The sequence below is a fragment of the Sceloporus occidentalis genome, unplaced genomic scaffold (assembly GCF_023333645.1).
Source record: "Sceloporus occidentalis isolate IW3139 unplaced genomic scaffold, rSceOcc1.0.p SCAF_3, whole genome shotgun sequence".
NCBI classification, from domain to species: domain Eukaryota; kingdom Metazoa; phylum Chordata; class Lepidosauria; order Squamata; family Phrynosomatidae; genus Sceloporus; species Sceloporus occidentalis.
The window spans coordinates 129,584,053-129,609,170 of NW_028316983.1; the positions used below are offsets into that span (position 1 = coordinate 129,584,053).

General features: G+C 40.5%; 1 protein-coding gene across 9 annotated transcripts in view; it reads right to left on the minus strand.

The window, feature by feature from the left end:
- Positions 1-25,118, minus strand: part of LOC149316771 (protocadherin alpha-C2-like) — a 227,031-nt gene that overhangs the window by 96,810 nt on the left and 105,103 nt on the right. Inside the window, exon 1 of one of the 9 annotated variants that reach the window (XM_089516242.1) lies at positions 21,774-24,282. The exons of the other annotated variants lie outside the window; for them this stretch is intronic. Within the exon in view, the coding sequence (XP_089372368.1) occupies positions 21,774-24,143 (2,370 nt within the window). The 5' untranslated portion in view covers positions 24,144-24,282. Of the gene's footprint in view, positions 1-21,773; positions 24,283-25,118 lie in introns of those variants that run through there. 9 annotated transcript variants of the gene reach the window in all.

The window sequence follows — 25,118 nt, forward strand, 5'->3', positions numbered from 1 at the left end:
CGCGTCCGGAAGCGCCACCCCTCGCGCATATTCCTGGCGTAACGACGGCGCCGCTTAGGCCCGTCTGTAAGGCACCATAGTCTTCAGCACCTGATCTTGCTGGTCTCCCATCCAAGTACTAACCAGGGTTGAGCCTGTTTAGTTTACAAAATCAGATAGGACCTGGTGCTCTTAGCTATTTAGGCCTCACAGTTCTAGCATACAGGATGGTTATAAAGGATAAAAATACACCGTGCAAAGAATTTTGAACAACCTACTACATACATTTATATATAAGCATTGACAATATTTATGTGGGTAACACGTATAAAATCAGTTCCTAATGGCTGAAAGGCATTATTTTTGTACAGGTCATCAAAAACATTAGAGGGTCCAATGGCAGACTTTACTTGTTACTAACATGATCTTCCAAAATCTCTTTGCTCTTAAGCAAGTCCAGCAAAGATGGAAAATTATTCTTCTCTCTCCATTTAACACTTCCACCCTAACATAAAGAACTGTGATATGATGTGATTTGTAACGGTGCAATATACCAAGTTGTTATTAGCTTAAAGCATTTCTCTCTTAAATTAGCACATAAAGAAAGATTATTACCATGCTTTTATGTTGCTGCTTCTGTTTCTCACCCGGTGGAAGTGAGAAAGAGATTTTTTTAAAAAAAATCTACCCTGTAGCAGCAGAAACAGCTTTCAGGGTCTCCAAAAGAACTGGGTAACAACTAATGTAAATTCCTAGCACAACAGTCTCAGCACAGAAATCTGGGAGGGCTTGGATGTGCACTCTCAAGCTACGAACATGCTAAGAAATGAATTGAAAAACCAACAGATAATCATAGAACTTCATCATATAATGCCCAATCCTGCTCTTCAGCCATCTTGGAAATGGCTGCAGTCAACCAGCACTGATATACTATATTTCCCGTAGCATATCCGCACATGAAAAATATTGCACCACATGAATAATACCATAACAAATATTACATTTATGTGACAACCACAATATGTAGACTAGTTCTTATCAGTCTGTGCTGCTTCCTATTGTCCAAACTGCTCCAAGTTTACTACTGTTCTTTTCCCTGCTATGTAAGAAAGTATGTGTGGATTAAATATAGAACCTGTACAGACAGGCCAAAATAAAGCTGCTTCAGGTCACTTTGGAGGTATGCTGTTTAAATCATGCACACATCCTAAGAGTCTGGAAGCCGTGCCAAAGCCATACTCCAGTCCTAAGGAGAGCAGCTTTGGTGCAGCTTCTGGCCTCTTAAGGTGAGTGTGTCAGTTAAACAATATGCCTCCAAAGTGACCCGGAGCAGCATTATTTTGGCCTCTCTGTACAGGCCCATAGTGTGTGTGTGTGTGTGTGTGTGTGTGTGTGTATGGATATATATATATATATATATATATATATATATATATATATATATAATCTTCCATAAATAGGTTAGTTTAATTCATACACAGGTTAGGAAGCCAATATTTGATTTCAAATTAATTCATGGAACTTCATATGACACAGCACAGGAGGGCATATGAAAAAATTACTCCATCAAGCTTTTGTAAAAATGTATATAGCCTATTTATACACCCCTCAGTAAACACAGAACTGGTAAAACAATTTGTGGTCTGAAACATGTACATTTCTGGACTTGTAAAGTGTTCCATAAAAGGAAAAATGGAGTTCAGCAACTATACAGCAAACATGCTTTAGTCAATATGGGGATGCATCCATTTAATGTGTCATTTGAAAAATGTGCACAAAAATATAGTCAGATCTGTTTTGTCTTTAAAAAATGAAACTGAATTAATGTAAACTGGACATTAGCTCAAGAGATACTACAAGCTGTGTGTATGTGTATTAATATGCATATTACAAATATAACCTTCTGTGAATAAAGAATCCACAGATATAAAGCGCCGACTGTATAGCTTTTACAACCCAAGGGACAGTTCATTTATATCCCTCCTTTCTCCCATTACAGGGACTCAAGATGGCAAACAACAAATTTAAAACAATACCATTTTAAAATAATACAGAAACATTAAAACGTATGAATATAAAATTTAAAAAAACATTTAAACAATGCTAAAAGTTAAAACAACCATGCTTTAAAATGTAAAATATGTTAAAAACTTAAAATCTAAACAGCTTTTAAAGCCCAGTTTGCCAGTTTGAAAAAGTCTGACAGCACAAGAATGTTTTTATCTGCCGCTGAAAGGAGAGCAGGGATGGGCCATCCTGGCCTCTCTAGGGAGGGGGTTCCAGAGCCTGAAAGCAGCCACAGAGAAGGCCTTCTCCCTTCTTCCCACCAAATGAGCTGAGAGAGTGGTGGGACAGAGAGAAGGGCCTCTCTGGAACATCTCAAAACTCTGGAGTGCTCATAATGGGAGATACGGTCCTCCAAATAACTGGAACCCAAGCTGTATATGCTAGAAAAAGCTGCCACCAACTCCATATTATAAAATCAAGAGAAGAATAACCAGCACTTTAAGTGGATTATGGGGGGATACAGACAGGTGGCTCCATGCCGCCCTTTTTTGTCCCTTGTCAGTGCCTTGCCAGCCACACGGCATGGCACTGACGTGCTCCCTAAAAAGGAGCCACTCTAGGCAGCTTCTTTTTAAGGGCGTCATCATGGCGCTTGTGTACCATGATGACGCCACTTCCGATGAGCGCCATTTGGGCGCTTGGATGCCCACACATCATCATCACGTAGCCCGTGTGGATGGGGGCATAGCAATATGGCACATGGGTGCCAAAAGTAGGGCTCGGCACATTTGGACGGAGCCTTAAATTGGCTCCAAACTGGCGCAAAGGACTAGTCTGTACCAGGCCATAGTCTATTATTTGACATCGGAAGCCTAGTACTATTCTGTCTACTAAGGACTACCCTTAAACACTGTGAAACACTTGGCTAATGTTACTTTAAAGCCTATGGACTTGATTCTCACAAATCAAGAAAAATCAAAACAAAACCATGAACATGTGGGAGGGGGAAAGCTACCTAGTATCTTAAAGAAAGGATAGCTATAGAGACAAAGATTACTGAAAATAAGGTTAGGAAAACAAAGCCTTTACAAGCCAACTGGTGGACTGTAGACAAAGGTTGCCAATGCGGCAGCATTCATTACACTGGCACAAGTCAGGCAATTACATTTCCAAAGCCAAGAAACAGCATCTGGCTTCTGACCTGCATTTCTCAGACAAACCATGTATGCAGTCTATGAGATTCATCACAGCCAATGACTAAAGATTTATTACAGGCAGCGGAAAGCTAAAAGACAAGGAACAAAAGCAGAGCCAAGCATTTCTACTCCTCAGAAGGCATCAAAAGGAAGTACACAGATGGGATTTGTTTACATACTGAAAAATGGGAAAGGTAAATGCTGTGTATCACCATAGAATGAATGCATCAAAATACAACGAACACAAGATAATTTTACATGATAGGACAGATTATAGCAAGCTTACTGTAACACAATAGCATAAAACAGCAAGTTGGATTGCCTAGTGATATTGAAGGATGAAAAAAGGCTAAGGAGATGGCACTAATCTTTGGCCACATGAGGAATTCATAGACCAATGAAGTTATAAAGTGGAAACAAAAATACTGATTGGGTCATCTCAAGCAGTTATTTTTCATAGAGGTTATATAGAAAGAACCCTGAGTGACTTAGAAGGCTTGCATGACCTGCCTTGCTCATAAATGCCTCTTTCAGGCTGCAATCCTACCACCACACACTTTAGAGAAAGTTCCATGGCACTCAATAAAAGTTACTTCGGACTATATATGTATTGGATTTTGCTCATTTATTTCAGCCTTGTCTAGAAATTGCCAAAATAACAACAACAACAACAACAACAACAACAACAACCTAATCCTCAGTGGTTGGAGAAGGAGAAAAATCAGCCTGGTTAAGCTTTCTTAATAGCTACCTGGTTTGAATCTGCTTCCCTTTTCAAACCCACAAATGCATGCACACAGAGAGAAAGAGGGAGAGAGAGAGAGAGTCATCAGAACCTTCATCTTAATATTGTTTCTTCTGTTGTTAGAACTGATTCAGGGTTTTCCCCCCTGAAAACTCCCAGAGAACAACTAATGAGACCCAAAAAGTTGCATGCAATGAAACACACAAACTCAGCCTAGTGGTGGCTGGTAGCTTCTGTGTCACTGGGACACTGAATATGCTTTGTGTTTTAAACTTCAAAAGACTGAAAACCAAGATTCTAAGAACTGTGGGCCAAAACAGACTGCAGAAATAATCCAGCTTGAAACCACTTTAACTGCCCTGGCTCAGTGTTAGGGAATTTGGGGAACTGTAGTTTGTCGTAGTACCAGAGCTCTCTAACAGAGAAGGCTCAATGTCTCACAAAACTACAGTTCCCAGAATTCCCTAGCATTAGGCCAGGGCAGTTAAAGTGGTCTCAAGGTGGATTATTTCTCGAGTCTGTTTTGCCTCTATATCACACACAACTCAGATTCAGCACCTTGGACAGCCCCCTTACTTACAGATTAACACTCAGGAGTGGATTCAGCACCAAAGGACCAACTGGCCATCACTGAACCTGACTGCTGCTGCTTTTTTGTCTCCAAAAAAGCACAGAGAGTGAGGGATTTGTATCAGAACATTAGACAAGAGCCTGACCCTTCATTGTCATTGACCTCCTGCAACTTTCTCTAATAGGTTTCCAGACCCCTCTCCTGCTTTTTCAATGCAAATGGATAATCCACTGCCAGCTGGTTCACCTTGTAGAAGTAGATGCTGACATTTCATTATGTGGAATTTTATTTTTATAATACATTGTCTAGCTAGGACCACAATGACAGCACAGCAGAGTCATTGAATAAAAAGAGGGGGGAACCACATGCATGAAGATACATTGAGCTTTCACAGAAGATTGTAAAAGAATTCAGAATAATCATTAACAGTAGGAACATTTAATTTGCATTATTATAGATTTCCTGTTCTAAGCTGTTTTCAGAGAAAATATAAGTTAAATGCTCTAAAGAGAAATAGTAATAAGCATACACAGAGAGAGAAAGTATAATTTGGCTCTGAATATGACTAGAGTTAAATCCTACTCCTGGCTTGCTTGCTACTGGCCTTTTTCATGTGCAATTTGATCCTATGCTGTCTCATTATCTTTCCCCATTATGCTGTGACTGCGTTTCTGCAGCATCTAGCATCCTAGTCTCTGGCATTCTCTCAAAATCAATCATAGTAATAATCAAGCCCTTACAAAGCCCTTGGGCTGACACAGCCGAGGCAAAGGAGTTTCATGGGAAGGAAAATCATGTGACCAGTGGGACACATCCAACCACTTTGACTTTTCCACATTCAGGATCTAGGTGAATTAAAGCCCTCTCCCCTTTCTGTCTTATATGCATCAAATATATTTCCAATTTTTATATTTACTCAAAGTCAAACTCCACTGAACTTTGTTGTTTTTCTAACGAATACACAAGCATAAATCAAGAGTGTACTGGAACAGTACTTTTCTATTTTCATCTTTGATGGCTATTGCTTTTCTCCCTCCTACCTAGCATTATTATCATGGGCAGCCAGTAGAGATTAGAAGAGTCTCAATCATGTCTCCCAAAGTGCAGGTACTTCTCTCAGCAGATGAGCTGCTAAGCAGCTTCTGTGCACCAGCAGTATTCTGTACCTTAGACATTAACACCAATGAGCCTAGTGCCTTTGGAAGTCTGATATCCCAGCTGATAGCTTACTTTACTCTGGTTGGACCAAGCAGGATAATACCACTCTGTGTGAATACAACAGGCTTTTGCTTTCTATTGAATAGAAAATTCTTGAAATAAATTTAAAAGACTGATCTGGATTCTCAGGGAGGATCTGATTTCTCCCACTCCAAGTTGAGGATAATTTTTGACTCCCTAGTTTGAAATGACATGGGGGGGAGGTATATCTGTATCTGCTGGTTGCATAAAAAGCAGCAAGAGACCTTGTAATACCGTAACAGATTTATTATAGTAATATAACATATCAATGAAGAAATTATCATAGTGAAGCCTAGTATATAAAGGCTTATGCCATATATATTTGTCTTACAGAGCTGCAGGAAGGTAAAGTCTAACAACAGGATGTGAATATATGTCCTGAAACTCTCTGTCATTGATATCAGGCGTCCATCCATGAGCTTCTTTACTTCCTATTGGAGCTAGGCAAATAGTATCTACATATTTAGAGACCAGATAATGTATAATTGGCTTATGAAGAATAGGCAAAAAAATCAAGAAAGAAAGGAATAAGATGAAAAAGCAATCAATACATGGGTAGTCCCTGCACTGACATACATGTGTGCATTCGCGCGCACACGCACACACACCTTCATGTCACCTTGTGAATTTCATAGGTTTTCCTAGGCAAGAAATCCTCAGAGGTGGTTTTGCCAGTTCCTTCCTCTGAAATATAGCTTACATCACCTGGTATTCATTGGTGGTCTCTCATCCAAGTACTAACAGAGCTGACCTCTTAGCTTCCAAAATCAAATTGGATCTAGCGCCTTTAGGGAATTTAGGGCCTGACATATTCAGCAGGCACAATCAAATGTTCATTGGAATAAACCTGTTAATTAGAAGGCTAATTATGGCTTGTCATCACCTAGCTTCTTTGATTTGGATATGGTATATATCAAAATCAATGAAAAGGACTTGTTAGCATGCCCTACACCTCTCTTGCTGGATATAAGGTTTCATAATTAATATCTAGGGTTGCTCATGTTTTGAAAGGTCACAATGGCCTGTGGAAACTAGGAAGTTATACATGTAAGGAGTCACACTGGCCTGAGGACATGAGTGAGACCTAGGACTATACTAAATGCTAAATAGGTTTGATGATCACTCCATCTCCGCTCAGGCTCTTCACATTTCTTCTCACAATGAAAACAAAGCAAGTCCCGTTGCAAAGGAGTTAGAGACCATACTCTTCGCCTCATCTCAGGCTGTGTTCCTATTAACCCTTCCTGTCCGACCATCCAGGGACTGTCTCAAATGTAATCAATGTTTTATCACTCTGGAGTTAAAACCATCAGCTTTTGTCAATTCCACAGAAAACCATCAAAAGAATCTGTTACACTGTTTGGTAACCTCAAGTACCCCTTGAGGGTATAAAATAGGATATAAAAATCTACCCCAGCCATAGCCATTTTCTTCACAGCCCTTGTGTTCGCAGATAGCGGCTCTATTCACAAATCAGGACTCCATCCCACTCTCTCTGTGTAACCCTCAGATGCTATCGGAGTCATTCTGTTTTCCATGGATTTCTCTTCAGGAGTCAGGACTGGAAATGATTGCCCTCTTTAACTCCTGATGCCTCTCTGTCCAACCTTCCACACCTTTCTTTCTGATAGCCTTGTATAGTTCTTAAAGTTGCATTGGTTTTTGTATATTTCTAAATAATATCATTTTATTCACTGAAACCAGGGTGCTCTCTGCAGTTAATACAATGGGCCCTTTCCTTACAGGGGGCTCCATTTTGGACCCCCACCCCACATAAGGCAAAAAATGTGTATGCTTGAGCCCCATTGAAAACAATGGGGTGCATGCATGTGGTGTAGCATGCACACCATTCTTTTTCACACAGAGCAGCTTTAGCGTAAGCTGAAAGCTGTGTATGGAACACCTGCGTATGACACGGATGCACTATACTAGTATACATAGGTGGAAAAAAAATCCCCAAAGTTACCCTCCTCTTGCAGCATAATTTCCCCCCAAATTTCAAGGAGATGCTGACACTGCTCATGGGAACCCCTAACACACACATCCCACCTTTTAGGGTAATAGACATCTCACTAGTTCTCATTTAGTGAAAATGAGTTCCCCTTGGAAAAGCTTTCAAACCATTTAATTTATGCACTTTAACAATAATAGAAGGTGATGATAGCATTAAGGTGCTAAGCATAATAATAATAATAATAATAATAATAATAATAATAATAATAAGCCTGAAAGTTAATCCATTTATTCCATTAGTTATAATAATACAGGATGCTAACTGGGACATTTAAATTCATTAGATACAGTCGGCCCTTCTTATACACGGATTTTTTATACACGGATTCAAGCATACACGGTTTGAAAATGTTTTGAAAAAGTATAAATTTCAACAATCAAACCTTGATTTTCCATTTTTATAAGTGACAACATTTTGCTATGTCATTATATTTAATGGGACTTGAGCATACACGGATTTTGTTATACACGGGGGATCTTGGGACCAAACCCCAGCGTATAACAAGGGTCCACTGTATTTAATCTAAATTAAATATCTAGGAAGCTTTACAAGGAAGGTCAATAGTCAGTGGTTAAATCATGGGCTGAAGACTGACTATCTGCAAATTGAAACAGATTAATTTTTTACCCAAAAGAATGTTAACAGCTACCATTTTGTTTTAAAATACCTGAACAGCATTCCATAAGGATAAAGACAATGTCCAAAATGTGAGAATTCATAAATCATGCATTCATTGATAACAAATCTAGGAGAAATCGGAGTTATTTGTTCAGGCAGAATCAAGCCACAAAACAAACAAACAAACCCATACTCGGGGCCCTAGTAGTAGATATGGTCTACTTATTACTGAGTCTCTCTCATATTGCAGATATGCTCTTAGCCCAAGCCAGTTCCTTTCATTTTATGAAATACAATAATCATTAAAGGGAAAAAAGGAGGGAGTAAACGTGACCATGAGGTACACCATTATGTACTACATAATACATCTCATTGCACGAGCTTATACTTCTTCTTTTATACCTCAGCAGTAAACAAAATAGTTTTACATATTTAACTTGTTTAACTGCATAAAGGTCAACACCTTTTGTTAAATGAAAAAGCTGCCAGGAAAAACAAATAGCAGCCAATGGACAATATCTTTACTTACTACTATCTGCCAGCCGCAGATGTATAAATGCCTCGTTGCAAGAATTTCTGGATATATCCTGCTGAGGACAGAGTTTGAAAATGGAGAGACAGTAAAACCCGCAGGGAACAGTTATAACCTTTAGATCACAGGTACGTACAATGGAGCTTGTGGGCCACATGTACACTCAGGGATCTTTTTGTGCACCTCATGCCCCTCCAAGGGTAAAAAGAAATTGCTCTAAAATGCCTCCAAATGTCCTCTAGTGGATGTGGAGGGTATTGCCATATATTGGGAGGCGCCCTAGATCACCTGGGGTCAAAGCAAGTTTTTGCAAAAGGCCACAAAGTGCCCTCCAAGGGGGCAGGAATGGTAAAAAAAAACATGGCGAGAAATCTCCAAGTCCACTAGAGCATGTTTGGGGGCAAAATTTCCAGGTGCAGTAGAGGATGCGGCTCCCTAAGAGGTCTTGGGGTTGTTAAATGTTCTGAAGGTGTTCTGAACAGTTGTGCAGAAGGTACCTGCATTTCAAAATTGGAACTACTAAGAAAATTGTGCCGTAACTGAATATCCTTTTCTTTCGACTGGTTTCTGATTTATTTCCTGTCACCATGTTCCACAGTTCTTGTTTTATCTTGGCCTAACCCATCATTTGATATCATTTTAATGATGATGATGATGATGATGATATTTATAGCCCGCCCATTCATGGAGAATCAGGGCAGGTTACAACAATAAAAGAATACATTACAAATCAGACAAATATAAACAATATTGTGTGTGTGTGTGTGTGTATATAGAGAGAGAGAGAGAGTTCTTCTTCCAATTATTTCATGAAGCATTTGGATGCTGCTCAAATAAAGTGCCTCTCTGGCAATCTAGCTAATCCCATCTGCTGCAGTTTTTAACTTCTACTAATGTAGAAGTAGTCATTCTGGCACATGGCTCTTAACAGTTTAAAGCCCAAACTCTATTCTCAGCACATCAGAATACTTCTGATGTAAATGCAACAGTGTTCTCCAAAAATAATTTTGGGCTGCCACAGTCTTTACTACCTCAGTTACATTTTATGATCCTGTTGTATAAATGGTCTTCAAAATAATTTCCCCTGCAATGATCTGAATACTGAACCAACTAAATTGCATTCCCTACTTTTAGCCAAGGTTATGTTTTTAAAAGAAGAAGAAAGAACTGTAGCTGTATGGCCACCAAGTTTATAATTTGAGGAGGTTTTTTTACCTTTAAACTGAATCATTAGCATTTAAATTGTTAATTTGACCAATACACTGGTGCCTCGGGATACAAAATGATCGGGTTACGAAATTTCCGGGATACGAAAAAGTTGGATTGGCAAAAACTGTTTCGGGTTACGAAATATTTTTCGGGTTACGAAATTCATTTCGGCGCGAAATTCAAATGCTGCAACGTGCAGCTATAGGCTTTCCAGTGTTTTCGGGTTACGAAAATTTCGGGTTACGAAAGGAATGGCGGAACGAATTAATTTCGTAACCTGAGGCACCAGTGTATTAGCATCGTGTATTTCTCCTGTAGATCTAAAATTGTTTCCCAACTAATAAAAACTGATCTTTTCTATGTATTGTAGTTCAACATTAGCTATTCTTTCTGATAAGAGTCTTGAAAATCCCTAAAGGATTGTTTCATGTATTTGCATTGTGGAAATAAGACCATATATAAGCGTATCACTGGAATGAAAGTTTGTAATCAGTTAACAGCAACATGGAAATGTCAACCGTCTTGGAGACAGAAATTTGTTGCTGCTGTTGTGTGCCTTCATGTTGTTTCCAGCTTATGGAAACCATAAATTTTGTTGGCAAGGGGTTTTCTCATGCAGCATTCTTGGCAATATTTGTTCAGAAGGGGTTGCTTTTGTCTTTTTCTTTTCTTTATTTTAAATTCGTTATTTAATACATATATATAAAAAAGACATTAATTAACAATTATAACACACAACAAACCATAACATAAACATACCTACATCTGCCTACAAACATAACTTTTATTTCCTAAACTGTACAAATGAAGTTTCCATATATAGTTTTGTCTTAACTAACTCTTCTTAAATCTCATTACATTTATCCATAAGGTATAAAAGTTCCCATTAATAATTATCATGACCTGTTAACAGCATAACTTCTGGTAGATAAAAACAAACACATAGCCCCCAAAGCTTTTGCCTTTTTCTGACACTGAGAGAAAGTGACTTGCCCAAGGTCACCCAGTGGCTTTCAATGGCTGAGCAGAGATTCAAATCTTGGTCTCCAAGGGCTGCATGCATGAGCCAAAAGGCCCATGTTCCCCCTGGCATGTTATCCTGTTTAGACAATGAAAGCCAACAGCCCCAGGACAGGGGGAGCAGACCAGATGACATTCCAGTGGATCTGGCCTGGCCCCGGCCCAACCAGCCAGCTGGTTGTGATGGAGTTTCCCACAAACTCCGCTGCAAACGCCAGTAGATCAGACAGCTACCACTGCCACCATTCTTCTCACAGGCGCCAGTCATGTCCTGTGATGCCAGAAGGAGACACCTGGCCACATGGGTAAAGCCCGGTCTCTCACTTCCACCCTTGTGGTGGGGGCCTCAAATTAGAATGGCAGCAGCTCTACAGTGCGTCAGCAAGTGAGCACCTGAACACCCAACTGTCACCATGCTGGACCAGGAAGGTGAAGGGGCCAGGAATAGACCGGTTCCACAGGCTGTGTTGGCCCATTGTATCCTGTTTGTGTGTTCAGGCCTGAAGTCCAGCGCTGAAACCACTATGTCATGCTGGCTCGGAGATAGAAATACTATACATAAAAACCAAAATGAAAAGGATCCAAAAGACAGCCTAACTTGATGGTGGGAAATTCTCCAAGACTTGTCTATTCAAGTTCACTTTAAGATGCCTAACACATAAACACAAATAACTAATATTCCCAGAGAAAAAATCAGTTTGGGGAAGGAAAGATTTTCAGCTAAGAAACAGAAAAGGGAAGCATGTTTTACTACGACCTGACCCACAGACTACTTTTCTATTTCCAGTCCCCTCCTCTGCCATTCTTTCTTCACTCCCCAGCATTCCAAAACTATTTCCCATTGTAAAAAAAAAAGTATTTGGGAACTCTACAGGATAAAGAGCAATAATGCCGTAGAAGACAATCTGGAGCTGGTGGGGAAAAGAGTTAAATCAGTTTCTTTCCTTCTCACATACAGTCAGCCTTCCTTATCCACAGATATTTTTATTCATGGATTCAAGCATCCACAGCTTGAAAATATTCAGAAAAAGCATAAATTCCAAAAAGCAAACCTTGATTTTCCATTTTATACATGAGACACCATTTTATTATGCCATTGGATTAAATGGGACTTGAGTTATCCACGGGGGGGTCCTGGAACCAAACCCCAGCAGACGTACTATTATGTTTTCTCTTATTTCCATATTGTTGTTGTTGCTGCTGTTGCTCTTGTTGCTGCTGTGTGTCTTCAAGCCATTTCCAACTAATGGCAACCCAATCATGGAGCAAGTTTCTTCAGAAGGGGATTGCCAATGCCATCCTGTGTGGCTGAAAGATTACGACTTGCCCAAGTCACCCAGTGGGTTTACATTGGCCAAGCCAGGATTTGAACCCTGGTCTTCAGAGTCACAGTCCAACCCTGAAACCACTACCCCACACTGACTTATTTCCTTACTTCATTAAAATTCACAGTAAATGATCATCAGATTATTAATAAATTAAAATATTTTTTTTAAATTCTCAGTGACTCTGTATTAGGGCACAAGCAGCTACTAATTTACAGTGACAATTTCTGAAGTCTCTAGATTGTTAAGGAACATTTGTCATCAGCAGAATATACATATGGAGAAAATGGGCATGGAATTCTTAGCTGCCTTGATTCCTAGCAATTGAGTAGTTATAGGCTGACAGCCTACAGTGAGGAAACAGAGCCTACATTCATGCTCAGAATTACATGGTACCTGAGCAATGCTGCCACATTATTGAACTGTTATGTTGTGCAACTAAATGGACATTGTGAATAGATGCACACATGTGATGTACACCAATGCTGTTGTAAAAATACATGTAGAACTGCCAAAGTTACTTGCTTGGCATCAGACAGGGAATATACTGCCAAGAGAGATATTTATTTTTATAGATATAGTGACAATATGGTAATACAATTACAACAGAAAAATGAAAGAAAACAAACTCCCCTTGTGACTCACCTGCCCAGATGCATTTGGGACCAGTTCCTTGCCACTCTGCAAGTCCCCATTCTCTGCAAAAACAGGAATGTTGGGGCTAAAAACCATGAGGTCATTCTTTGCTCCAGCCTCCCCAGTTGCAGTTGCCAGAATGTGGCTGTGGCGATTTGAGTATGACCAGCTGCCCACTTCACTGGCACAAACCAATGTGGCTGTGCCAGGCCCGTACACCACTCCTTCCTTTTGCTGACATTGGCATCGCAGGGCCATGTATACTACAATTGCCAACAGAAACAAGCTGGACACTGAACAGATAGCAACGATCAGGTAGATATTGGAATTGTTCACTGAGGTTCCTGGACTCACTCCCAGCCTGGGAAGATGGGAATCAGGGTGAGGAGCCTGGGCACTTGCTATTAGTGACACACTGAAGGTGGCTGTGACTGACTGTGCAGGCTTACCATGATCCTTTACAAGCACCAGAATATTCTGACTGCTAATGCCCTCTGCTTCATCCAGAGTTCGTGTGGTACTGATCTCTCCACTGTACAGTCCAACCCGCCAGGGTCCATTTGTTGCTTCATGCAGCTCATAGCGCAGCCATGCATTGTAGCCTGAGTCAGCATCTAAGGCATGGATCTTGCCCACCACATGCCCAGCTGGTATGGGAACCACCAGCATGGCTAGACCCTGCTCTGGCCCAGAGGCTGCAGGTGCATTGTCATTCTCATCCACCACAAAGACCTGAACTGTCACATTGCCACACAAGGAAGGCATCCCAGCATCCTTGGCTCTCACCTGGAACTCCAGAAGCTTCAGATCCTCATAGTCCAAAGGCTGCAAAGCATAGAGCTTCCCACTCTCTGAATGCACTGAGATGTAGCTTGAGAGAGGCCAGAGTGTCTCGTCTATCCAGTAGCTGATCAGGGCATTTTCGGCCATGTCTGGGTCTGAGGCAGACACTGTGAAGATGTGAGCACCAGGCGGGTTGTTCTCTTTTACAAAGATTGTGTAGGAGGCCTGTATGAATGTGGGTGCATTATCATTTATGTCACTGATGAGCACAACCAGGCTGTTGCTGGTTGAAAGCAATGGCTCCCCTTGGTCTTGTGCCAGTACTACCACCTGATATTCAGACACTTGCTCTCGATCCAGGGTTTCAGACAGAACCAGAGAATAATAATTCTTGAAATTAGACAACAGCTTGAAGGGGAGCTCAGGTGGCCACAAGGAGCAGCTTACTTTCCCATTGGCACCAAAGTCTCTATCAGAAATGCTAAGCAGGGCCACCACTGTTCCCAGGGGGGAGTCCTCTGGCACTGGCACTGACAAGGATGAGACAGATATCTCTGGAGCATTGTCATTCACATCCAGCACTTCAATCAGAACTTTGCAGTGTCCTTTCATTGGGGGTGTACCTTTGTCTGTTGCTTCTACTCCAATTTCACCTAACCTAAAGCTTTCAAAGTCAATTTCTCCATTTAATCTGATTTGTCCATTGCTTGGATCTAAATTAACCAATGCTCCTAAACTGTTTGGATTAACACTTCGAATTGAATATGTAATTTCTTTGTTAATTCCCTCATCAAGATCTGTTGCATTCAGACTAATAAGTAATGTTCCTTTTTTGGTATTTTCAAAGACTTTTACTTGATACACAGACTGATTAAACAATGGTGCATTATCATTTGCATCCAGCACATTGATAATAAGTTGAACAGTGCCAGTTTGCTCTGGTTTGCCTGCATCAGCGGCTGTAAGTAACAAATGGTATATATGGATTACTTCTCTATCAAGAGGTTTCTTTAAAACAAGAACTAAAGACTCACCATGTTTTTCATTGTTCTGAACATCTAAGGTAAAATATTCATTTGGACTGATTCTGTAGCTGAGGTGAGAGTTTGAACCAATATCATCATCAGAGGCTCCCTCTAGCGGAAAAGATGAGTCCAGAAGTCTAGATTCAGGAATCGTGAGAATTTGCTCAGCTGCTGGGAATATAGGAGCATTGTCATTGATATCCTTGATCTCTACTTCAACGTGGAAGACCTTCAAAGGTTTATCCAGGATCACCTCCAGATGAACCATGCATACAGGGATCTGGGCACACAGCTCCTCCCGGTCTATCCGTGAATTAACAAATAAAATTCCATTTTGTACATTTACCTCAAAATAATCTCCACGGCCTTGGGACATCATACGAAACATTCGAGGCATGAGCTCATCCACCTCCAGGCCCAGATCTTGGGCAATGCGGCCCACAAAGGTGCCATGCTGGGATTCCTCAGGAACAGAATAATGGAGCTGCCCTCTTCCCATTTCCCATGCTCTGTGGAACAGAATCAGCTGCAGCATCCAGCTCTTCACCAAGGGGCATTGGTGCAAAACAGCCATAGTGGATAGTAAGTGTTTTTCTTCTTTTCAAAAAAGTAAATCAAATCCACTCCCCAGTGTCAGAAATAAACAATAGGAAACAGCCAATTGTTACACGGTAATATCCAAGCCATCTTCCTAGGCTTCTCACATAGTCGCATCTTCTTACTGTATTTCTGGGAGGGGCTTTGATCTTTGTCTGGAAGCATTCTGATTTTAAGTAGGTAGCGACATCTTGTGACAACCAGTATAAGTGCCACACTGATTTGGATTTTGGATTTTTCTAAACTTTTGCATTAATTTCATAATTGTATTCTCAAATTTATCTGCAACAAACTTCTATACATTTCTGCTACTGTTTTGGGTGAAGTCACTTTATTGACTTCTGGAAAAATAGTTTTAGTCTTCACTGAATTATTGCCCAGGGACTGATTAGGCAAAGAATATTGTGATGGATCCAGACCTAGTCTACTTAGAGGAGATTCTTTGAAATCAACTGCACAACTGAACAATGGGTCTACTGTATCTAGGTTTTGATCTCCCCATTGAGTTCTATTCAACAAAACAGACTCAGACAAAAATACTGTGACTCCCATAAGCTTCTGTATTGAGATAATTAATGGTAGAATATTTTGATGCTAGTATTGCAAAGACATACTGTGATTACACTTGACTTTTACATTATGATACCTTGTCAGTTGCTGGTACCTGTTCTTTCACCATTTAATTCCAAGGGACCAAACAGCATTACCTCTGGATTGAAGCCCAGCAAACAACAAAATTTATCAGATCTCTCCTTCTCCTCATCAACCTAGATATCAAAGACAGAGTATACAGCAACCTAAAAATTAATGTCTCATAAAATATACCAAATGTATGAGAACAGCCCTTCTGAATAAGACCACAGGCTGATCTTTTAAAACATCCTCTCCAAGCTGCTACTGAAAAACTCACAAGCAGAACATGTGCAATAACAGCTTCTTCACTGTTGTCCGCAGTGACTAGTATTTAGAATCTTGCTGCCTCTGATCTTAAAGGCAGGATACACCTATCATGACTAGTAAACATTGATTATCTTATCATCTATAGATCTGTCTGATCTAAAATGGTGGTCCCCACTATATCGTGTAGCAGCAAATTTCAGAGTTTGACTATATACATGTAAAGAAGTACCTTCTTTTATCTGTCTTGAATCTCCCACCATTCTGCTCCATTGGATGACCCAAGAGTCTATCATGACAGTGAGAAGAAAATATCTATCAACTTTCTTTAAGATCCTCCAAAGATAGAAACTCCACCACTCTCTGAGGCAATGCATTCCACTGTTGAACAGCTCTTACTATCAAGAATTTCTCCCTAATGTTTAGGTAGAATCTTTTTCCTTGTAGTTTGAATCCACCGCTCTATGTCCTAGTCTCTGGAACAGCAGGAAACAACATTTCTCCATCTTCAGTATGATCCCTTCAAAGATTTAAACATTCATGTCAATTTTTAATGGTCAGCAGAAAGGCATATTGATGAAGAAAGGCTCAGTCTGGTGTGGATGGAACTGCACTCCCCTTGAAGACTCAAGTTGCAGTATTCCTAGATTCAGTACTAATCCTATTATTTTCAAGGACCTGCTACCTTCTTGCCCATGAGATGAAAATACATAATACTCACCTACTGCACAACATTTTGCAGTTAGAATTACTCACATTTGTTCATACTAATATTTTATACTTGATAGAAATTCAGTGAATGTAACACTAGGTTCTGCTTGTCCAGTAATAATGAATTGTTCTCAGTTGGCACAACCCGAGAACTTGGATGGGATTCTTGGAGGGAAGAGAATCAGGTTTGCAGTATGGATGGATGTACATCTGTATGTAGTTCTGACCCTAGATTTCCAGATGTCTGTGGTGGCCTTAAGTGTATTAACACAATTAAAGCATGTGCACCAGGCTTGCCCATTCCTGAAGATGTCTAATATGGACATTGTGCTGATGCATTGTTGTTGATGTTGTTATACAAGTCAACTGCAACTTGCAGCGTATCATAACATTTTCCTAGCAAGATTTATTAGACATTAGCTTCTCCTTAGACTGAGGGAGTATGACTTGCCCAACGTCACCCAAAGGGTTTCCCTGGATGAATGGAGACTTAAACTCTGGTCTCCCAGAGTCCTCTAGTTCAACACTCAGATCATTACAGCCCACTGACTCTCTCAGGTCTTTGGTGCCTTAGTTATATCTAGTTTAGACAATTGTAATGGCTGAGATTACAAGGGATAGCCTTTGAAAAGTATTCAAAAACTTCTGCTTTCCCATTGAGCTAAGGCTAGACTGTTGTCTGTTGACAGTTAGAGGAAGCACACAGCTCCCTTGTTGCAACAGCTTCACTGGCTTCCCAGTCTGCTTCTGTGCAGAAATCAGATAGATGGTTATGGCCTATAAAGCCCAATACAGGTTATCTGAAGGACTGTATTGGCCAATATGGACGAAACAGATAGGCAGGAAAAAGTGGCTTGAAGCTGCCTCTTCTGAAGCCACATTAAAACCCCATCAACTGCACCACTGGCTCCCAAGGCAGCTGGAGTGCTCATGTCATGACCACATGATATGGCTTCAAGCCAGGAAGAAGTGGGAAAAGCTGCTTCTTTTTGAAATGGCTTTTCTCTGCATAAGACGCCTGGAGGGCACTTTTCTGCTGGCTTCAAGGCATGTGTCATCTAAACGCCACACCTTCAAGTCAGCCTGAAAGCACCTCTTTTTGCCTGTCTGTTTAGCCCCATAGTCTGCTCTTTTTTTTAATCTTGCCACCTTTTGAGACATGACCAGTGTAGACATGAGAAAGAACTTTGTTTTTAGCTGGCTTCCCCCTTTGTCATCCATTTACAAACAGGCTCTGGCAAGCAATAATTCTGGCAGACTTTCAGCCTGGCTGCTGAAGAAGGGACTTTTAATTCACTGGTGCTGTGCTTTGGGTTAGTTGATGTGATATATACAGCTAGCCGTCCACATTTGCAGCTTTGACTTTTGTGGATTTGATTATTCAGAGATTTCATTAATATGTTCTCTCTAGGTCCTTCAGTCTGACTCTTTCGGAAGCTGACCACAAAGTCATGCAGGAGGATCTAGTGATTCCTAGAGAAAAACTTCTCTGGGTATGTGTATGTACTTCAGTGTGATTCTATGGTCATCTTCCAGTGCATGTTGACCATAGGATAGCACTGGAGGACCTAGAGATTCCTACAGGAGTGTTCTCTCAGGTAAAAAAAGAAAGTGGATTTTTTATTTGAAGTTTTTCCACTTTCATGGGAGTCCTGCACCCCTAACCCCAGTGAATGGGGCAGGCCTACTGAGTGTGTGTGTGTGTGTGTGTGTGACATACATACATATATTTCCTGAAACTATTTTTATGTATTTTTAGCTAAATCTGTTTTACATTTTTTGTGAACCACTTTGGGTCATAGTCCTAAACTAGAGATGGGATAAAAAAAATACAATACAATACAATACAATACAATAAATTAGGTGTCCAGGTTTTCGCAGTTTAACAAAAGCACTTTTGCACGATTAAAGTCAATGAGCCAGTTCAACTCATTCCTGCAGGTTTCTGATCAGACTGTGTTGACCTATGGTTGGAAATAGAGGCGCACCAGGTAGGTAGAGAATGGCAGAACTTAAAGATGGGTATGTCCTTCCCTTGTAAGGACAATTCGTAAAAATGTTACGGTTTTTATATTGCAGAAACTATGGCACGGTATTGTTATGTACTGTAGTGTTCATATATATTACATAAGTATTTCACAGCCTATGGCGAGTAGTCTATTGGAATAGGAAAAGAATGTGCAGAATATTGGAGGTGACTGATGACCGGCTGAGAGTTTGAAATGGAACCTTGAAAGCTGGTATGTGATGGTTGGAGAGTTCAGCTGGAACCAGGAAACAAGACTGACAGCTAGAGTTAGTTCAGTGTAGGGGTTAAAGTACATTGTTAAGACGCTAAGAGAGAACATAAAGTCAGTATTATTTATTGTTTTGATTAACTGGAGTTGTATTTGTTATACTTGAAAAATTGTCACAATGAAAACAGTGCTCTTTTGAAACCATGTGTGTCTGCACACTACATCACCTTAAACATTTTATTTCTCTTCTGTATAAATAGCAATAGCAATAGCAAGTGCATTTCTATACCACTTACCGATGTACCAAGTGGTTTACAAAGTGTGAGCTAATTGCCCCAACAAGCTGGGTACAAGAATGCCAGGCTGAGTCGATCCTGAGCCCCTGACTGGTATTGAACTCAATACCTTGTGATTAGTGAGTGAGTGGCACAGCGCCACCAGTAAAGAAAGTCTTGTTCTCTCTCTCTCACACACACACACACACACACACACACAGATGTCTCTTGACTGGCTGTGCTAGTGGTGGTTTAGTTTTAGACACCCTTGTATCTGTAGTGACAGTAATACATTGGGAGTGAGATTATATAACAGGTAGCCAGATCATGGCTATAGATTCTGAGGGAGACAAGGTGATACAGGACAGCTGAGATATTCCTTAGTGTGGAGCTACAAACTCACAAGGTTGAAGAAAAAGGAGACCCAGGGCAAGAGTGGTATATTGGCTAAGTAAGTAGAAAGAATTAAATAAATAGATAAAGGCCTGGTAGTGTGGTAGAAGTACTTTTATACAACTATTAGTGACCTAACTTAGCCCATTCCTGAAGAAGTCAGATCTGGTTATGGTGACCCACAGTGGAAGTGGAGACACTCTGGACTGGTAGTTCTTACTTGGAAATTAAACATGTTAGGTATGTTATATATGTATTTTTTGTGGTACTCCTAGATTCTGGACTTGTGGTCGCTGGAAGCCAAAATGACCTTGGTGGCACATAAAGCTGCAACCATTCCTGACCAGGGATAGTCTGAGTTCCTAATTGTTTATTCTATGATTTTAATTTATTATTATTCTCCAAAACTGAAGCAACTTGCCATTATCTATACATCATTAAAAATCACAATTTATTTCACATTATAATAAAGCACCCTCATAGTATCATTTATCAAAAAAACGTTACCCACCTGAACTGTGAAGCGCAAGAAGGTAATAGATTTTAATCACAAAACCATTACACCCTCAATCACAACAAATTCTGTCCTCTCATTCACTGAACGATACTTGACAAAAAATTCCTTTCTTGCATTAACCCAGTCCTTCAAAGATATATTCAACATATGCCCTAACCAGAGCCTGGAAATATTGAGAATGAAAATGCCATGTAACACACATACACCCTGCCACCCCATTTCTTTCTGTACCCAAGTCATCCCACCACTTATACCTAGCTAATGATGACAACAGTTATTTTGCTAGTTAGTTTATATTTCTTATTTAAATCAGGTTCATAACAGTATCTTTAAAATGACAGACATATCACTACAATACTATCTATAATAATAAATGTTTTAATATATTTGTCAAGTTATTCTTTAACTTCTTGAAAGCACTAACTTATTGTCGAGACTATTTCCATTGGACAACGATCTGGCATATCCTCAAAAGTGAATTACTGGCTCAAACCCAACCTTTTAAAAAAAGAAAATGTAATTATTGCACAGGTCTATAGGACTAGATATTTTAATCTAGCTTTATGTAACTCTATCATTTTCTTGGTGTCTTTTTACAAGCAAAAGCAAAAACACTGCACAACAATGAAAATACTGTAGATTAGTTTTCGATTAGAAAGTAGAAATAGTAAAAGAAAAACCACATCCAGTTTTAAACAATTATGCACCAGTTGTCCAAATAACTCTTGCTTTTATAGAGTAAGAGAAGTGTGTTTCAATGGTATGCCAATATATATGTCAATTTCCAACATTCTTTCCAGAAAAGCTAAACTTAAATCTATATACCTCTGAAGATGACAATTAGAGAATCTAACTCAATCTTACTGAAAGTCTAAACAGCGCCATTGGCCTATAGCCAACATTAGTCACCATTTTAGATAACTCTAAATGTTGTTATTATACAATATGTCTTTAAGTTGACTCCACCTTATGATGACACTGTCACAGGGTTTTCTTGACAAGATTTATTCAGGTAAGATTGCCATTGCTGGAAGAGTAGGATGACATGGAGATATTCAGCTATCATATTTCTGTGGCTGAGCAGGGATCCAAACCCTAGTCTCCCAGAGTCCTAGTCCAACACTCAAAACAACAACAACATGTTTCAGCAATATTCCCACTCAAGGTCTACCAAAGATAATTAAATGTGAGTTTTTAAAACCAGATAATCAAATCAAGGCATACATGCCGAAACAGATATAACTCACCAACCATGATGCATTTGAAGCTGGATCCTTGACAATTCCCACTTCCCCACTGTCCACATTGGCAGGAATGTTGGGGCTGAAAACCATGAGGTCACTTTTGGCACCAGCCTCCCCGTTCACTCCTGCTAAGATGTGGCTGTGACGATTTGAATATGACCAGCTGCCCACCTCACTGGCACACACCAGTGTGGCTGTGCCCGGTCCATACACCACTGGCTCCTTTGCCTGGCAATGGCATCTCAAGGCTGCATAAAAAACAATAGCTAGAAGAAACAGGCTGGATACTGAGCAGATGGCAATTATCAGGTACACATTGACTGTGTCTGCCAGGGGCTTTGAGTTCTCAGTTGCCTTAGAAAGACGTGTGTCTGTTTTAATACTCTGGGCATTTGCCACAAGGGACACACTCAGTGTGGCTGTGGCTGAGAGTTGGGGTGTACCATGATCCTTCACCACAACCAGCAATCTCTGACTGCTAGTACTTTCTATATCATCCAGAACATGTGTAGTGCTGATCTCTCCACTGTGCAAGCCCACTCGCCATGGGCCATTGGTTCCTTCATGCAGCTCATAACGCAGCCATGCATTGTACCCTGAATCAGCATCCATGGCATGGATCTTGCCCACAACATATCCAGCAGCCACAGGAACCACCAGAAATATGGGTATCTCCTCTATTCCAAACATCACAGGTGCATTGTCATTCTCATCCATCACAAAAACTTGAATAGTCACATTGCCGCATAAAGAGGGCAGCCCAGCATCCTTGGCACTCACTTGGAATTCCAGCAACTTCAGTTCTTCATAGTCCAAAGGTTGTAAAGCATAGAGCTTCCCACTCTCTGAGTGCACTGAGATGTAGCTTGACAATGGCCAAAGTTTCTCATCCAACCAGTAGCTGATTAGGCTGTTCTCAGCCATATCTGGGTCTGAAGCAGATACTGTGAAGATGTGAGCACCAGGTGGATTGTTCTCTTTTACAAAAACTGTGTAGGAAGGTTGTAGGAAAGCAGGTGCATTGTCATTCACATCACTTACTGGCACCATGAGGATGCTGGTTGCTGACAGAGAGGGTGTCCCTTGATCTTGTGCCATCACTTCCAATCTATATGCAGCCACTTGTTCTCGATCCAATGATTCAGCCAGCACCAAAGAATAATAACTCTTGATATTGGAGAGTAGTTTGAAAGGGACTTGAGAAGGCCACAAGGAAATGTTCACTTGTCCATTGACACCAGTGTCCTTGTCTGAGATGCTGATGAGGGCCACCACCATTCCCAGCGAGGAGTCCTCTGGAACTGGCGTCAACAGAGACATCACTGAAATCTCAGGCAGATTGTCATTTAGATCCAGAATCTCAATCAAAACTTTGCAGTGTCCTGATAATGAAGGATTCCCTTTGTCTTTTGCCTCAACTTGCATTTCATAAAAATTCTTGTCTTCAAAATCCAAATTTCCTTTCACGTGGATCTCACCAGTTTTTTGATCAAGAATAAATTTTTCTCTTCCATTTGAAGGGGTAAAACTACTCAGTGTGTATGTAATTTCTTTATTGGTCCCTTCATCTAAATCAGTAGCATTTAGCTTAATAACTAATAACCCATTACCTGAATTTTCTAATAACTGGACTTTATAAACTGACTGGCTAAACTGAGGAGGGTTATCATTTGCATCTACCACTTTGATCACCAGTTGGACTGTGCCTGTGAGCTGTGGTTGGCCTCTGTCAGTGGCTGTCAGTAATAAACGGTGAGCAGCATGTTCTTCTCTGTCAAGCGGCTTATTCAAAACAAGAAATAAAGATGCACTGTGCTCATGATTTTCCACCACCTCTAGCTTGAAATGTAGATTTGAGCTAAGTTGATAATTGAGCAAGGAGTTTGTTGAAATATCCATATCAGAAGCTCCCTCTAGAGGAAACCGTGAATGAGGAATGCTAGACTCGGCAATGGTAAATAGCTTCTCTGAGACAGGGAAAACAGGGGCATTGTCATTTATGTCAGCAATCTCCACCTCCACATGGAAAACCCTCAGGGGTTTGTCCACAAGCACTTCCAAGTGAACAATGCACACAACACTACTGGCACACAACTCCTCTCTGTCTATCCGAGAATTTACAAATAAAATCCCATTCTGCACATTTACCTCAAAATACTCTCCCTGTTCTTTGGAAACCATCCGAAACATCCGAGGCACCAGCTCATTCACTTCCAGCCCCAGATCCTGGGCAATGCGGCCCACAAAGGTACCATGCTGGGATTCCTCTGGCACAGAATAATGGAGCTGGCCACTCCCCATCTGCCAGGCTGTGTGGAGGAGAATTAGATGCAGCAGCTGCCTCTCTGCAGAAGCTGCCTTCCAAGCAAACATGGCAAACTGAGACACAACTCCAAGCACTATCTTGCTTTTTTGTTTTCATAAATCCCTTTTGTTAAAAGAGTGAAGAGCAGAGCTCCAAAAACTCATCTGAACTGGCATCTCTGGAACCGGTTGAATCTCCTCCAGTGGTGTTGCATCTCTCTGGCATCTGTAGTGTGATCTGACATGCAGAGCTTTCAGTCACATCTGAGGGAGGAGCTGTGGGTTTTCAGACTTTCTTAAATATTTCCTTAGGCAACAGTGACCCCTTGTGACTAAATTTTTATTTTAAACACGTTTGCAACATTCTTGCACACTTCCTTTTATCCATGGTTATTTTCAAGTTAGAAGTATTTAGCTTCCATTTGTCTTTTTTTGCTGCTTCATTCATATTCTTTTGCTTACATTACTATTTTTATTAAACCAGATATTTTGGTGGATTTTGCCTAATTAATTATTCTGTTTTCTTCATCCTGGCATGCTCCATCCTCGTTTTTATCGTTTGTTCCTCATTGCATTCCCGGGGAGGGGGGATCCCAATATTCCTTTCTTTCTCATAAGATACAGATATTTTTCACCCTGTAACTTGCACATTACTCATCACATCTTCTCTTTTTTTTCCTTGTTTCTCTTCTGGGATGAAGTTAATTTCAAAGAGTTTTAAGATGTTACCTATCCGCAGTTCAGTTATTACTGCCAGTGCACAGAGAAACTGTTGCTCATATGACAGCAGATCAAATGTGTGAATGTGTGAATGCCTGCTGTTCCCTGTCATGCCTCTTATAAGCATGTGGAAGAGACACAGCAGATCCCTGAAGACCAGCCAAGCCCTACTTCTGTTCAGCAGGTTGCTTTCAGGAGAGGAGCAGGAGGAAGAGAAGGAGGACTGTCCCACGGAAAGGTGGAGGTTCAGGCATCTGACCCAACTTTCCCTCAGATGCAGTATGAGGCAGCAATGGAAGTGTCTGGAGAATGCTGTCATTAATT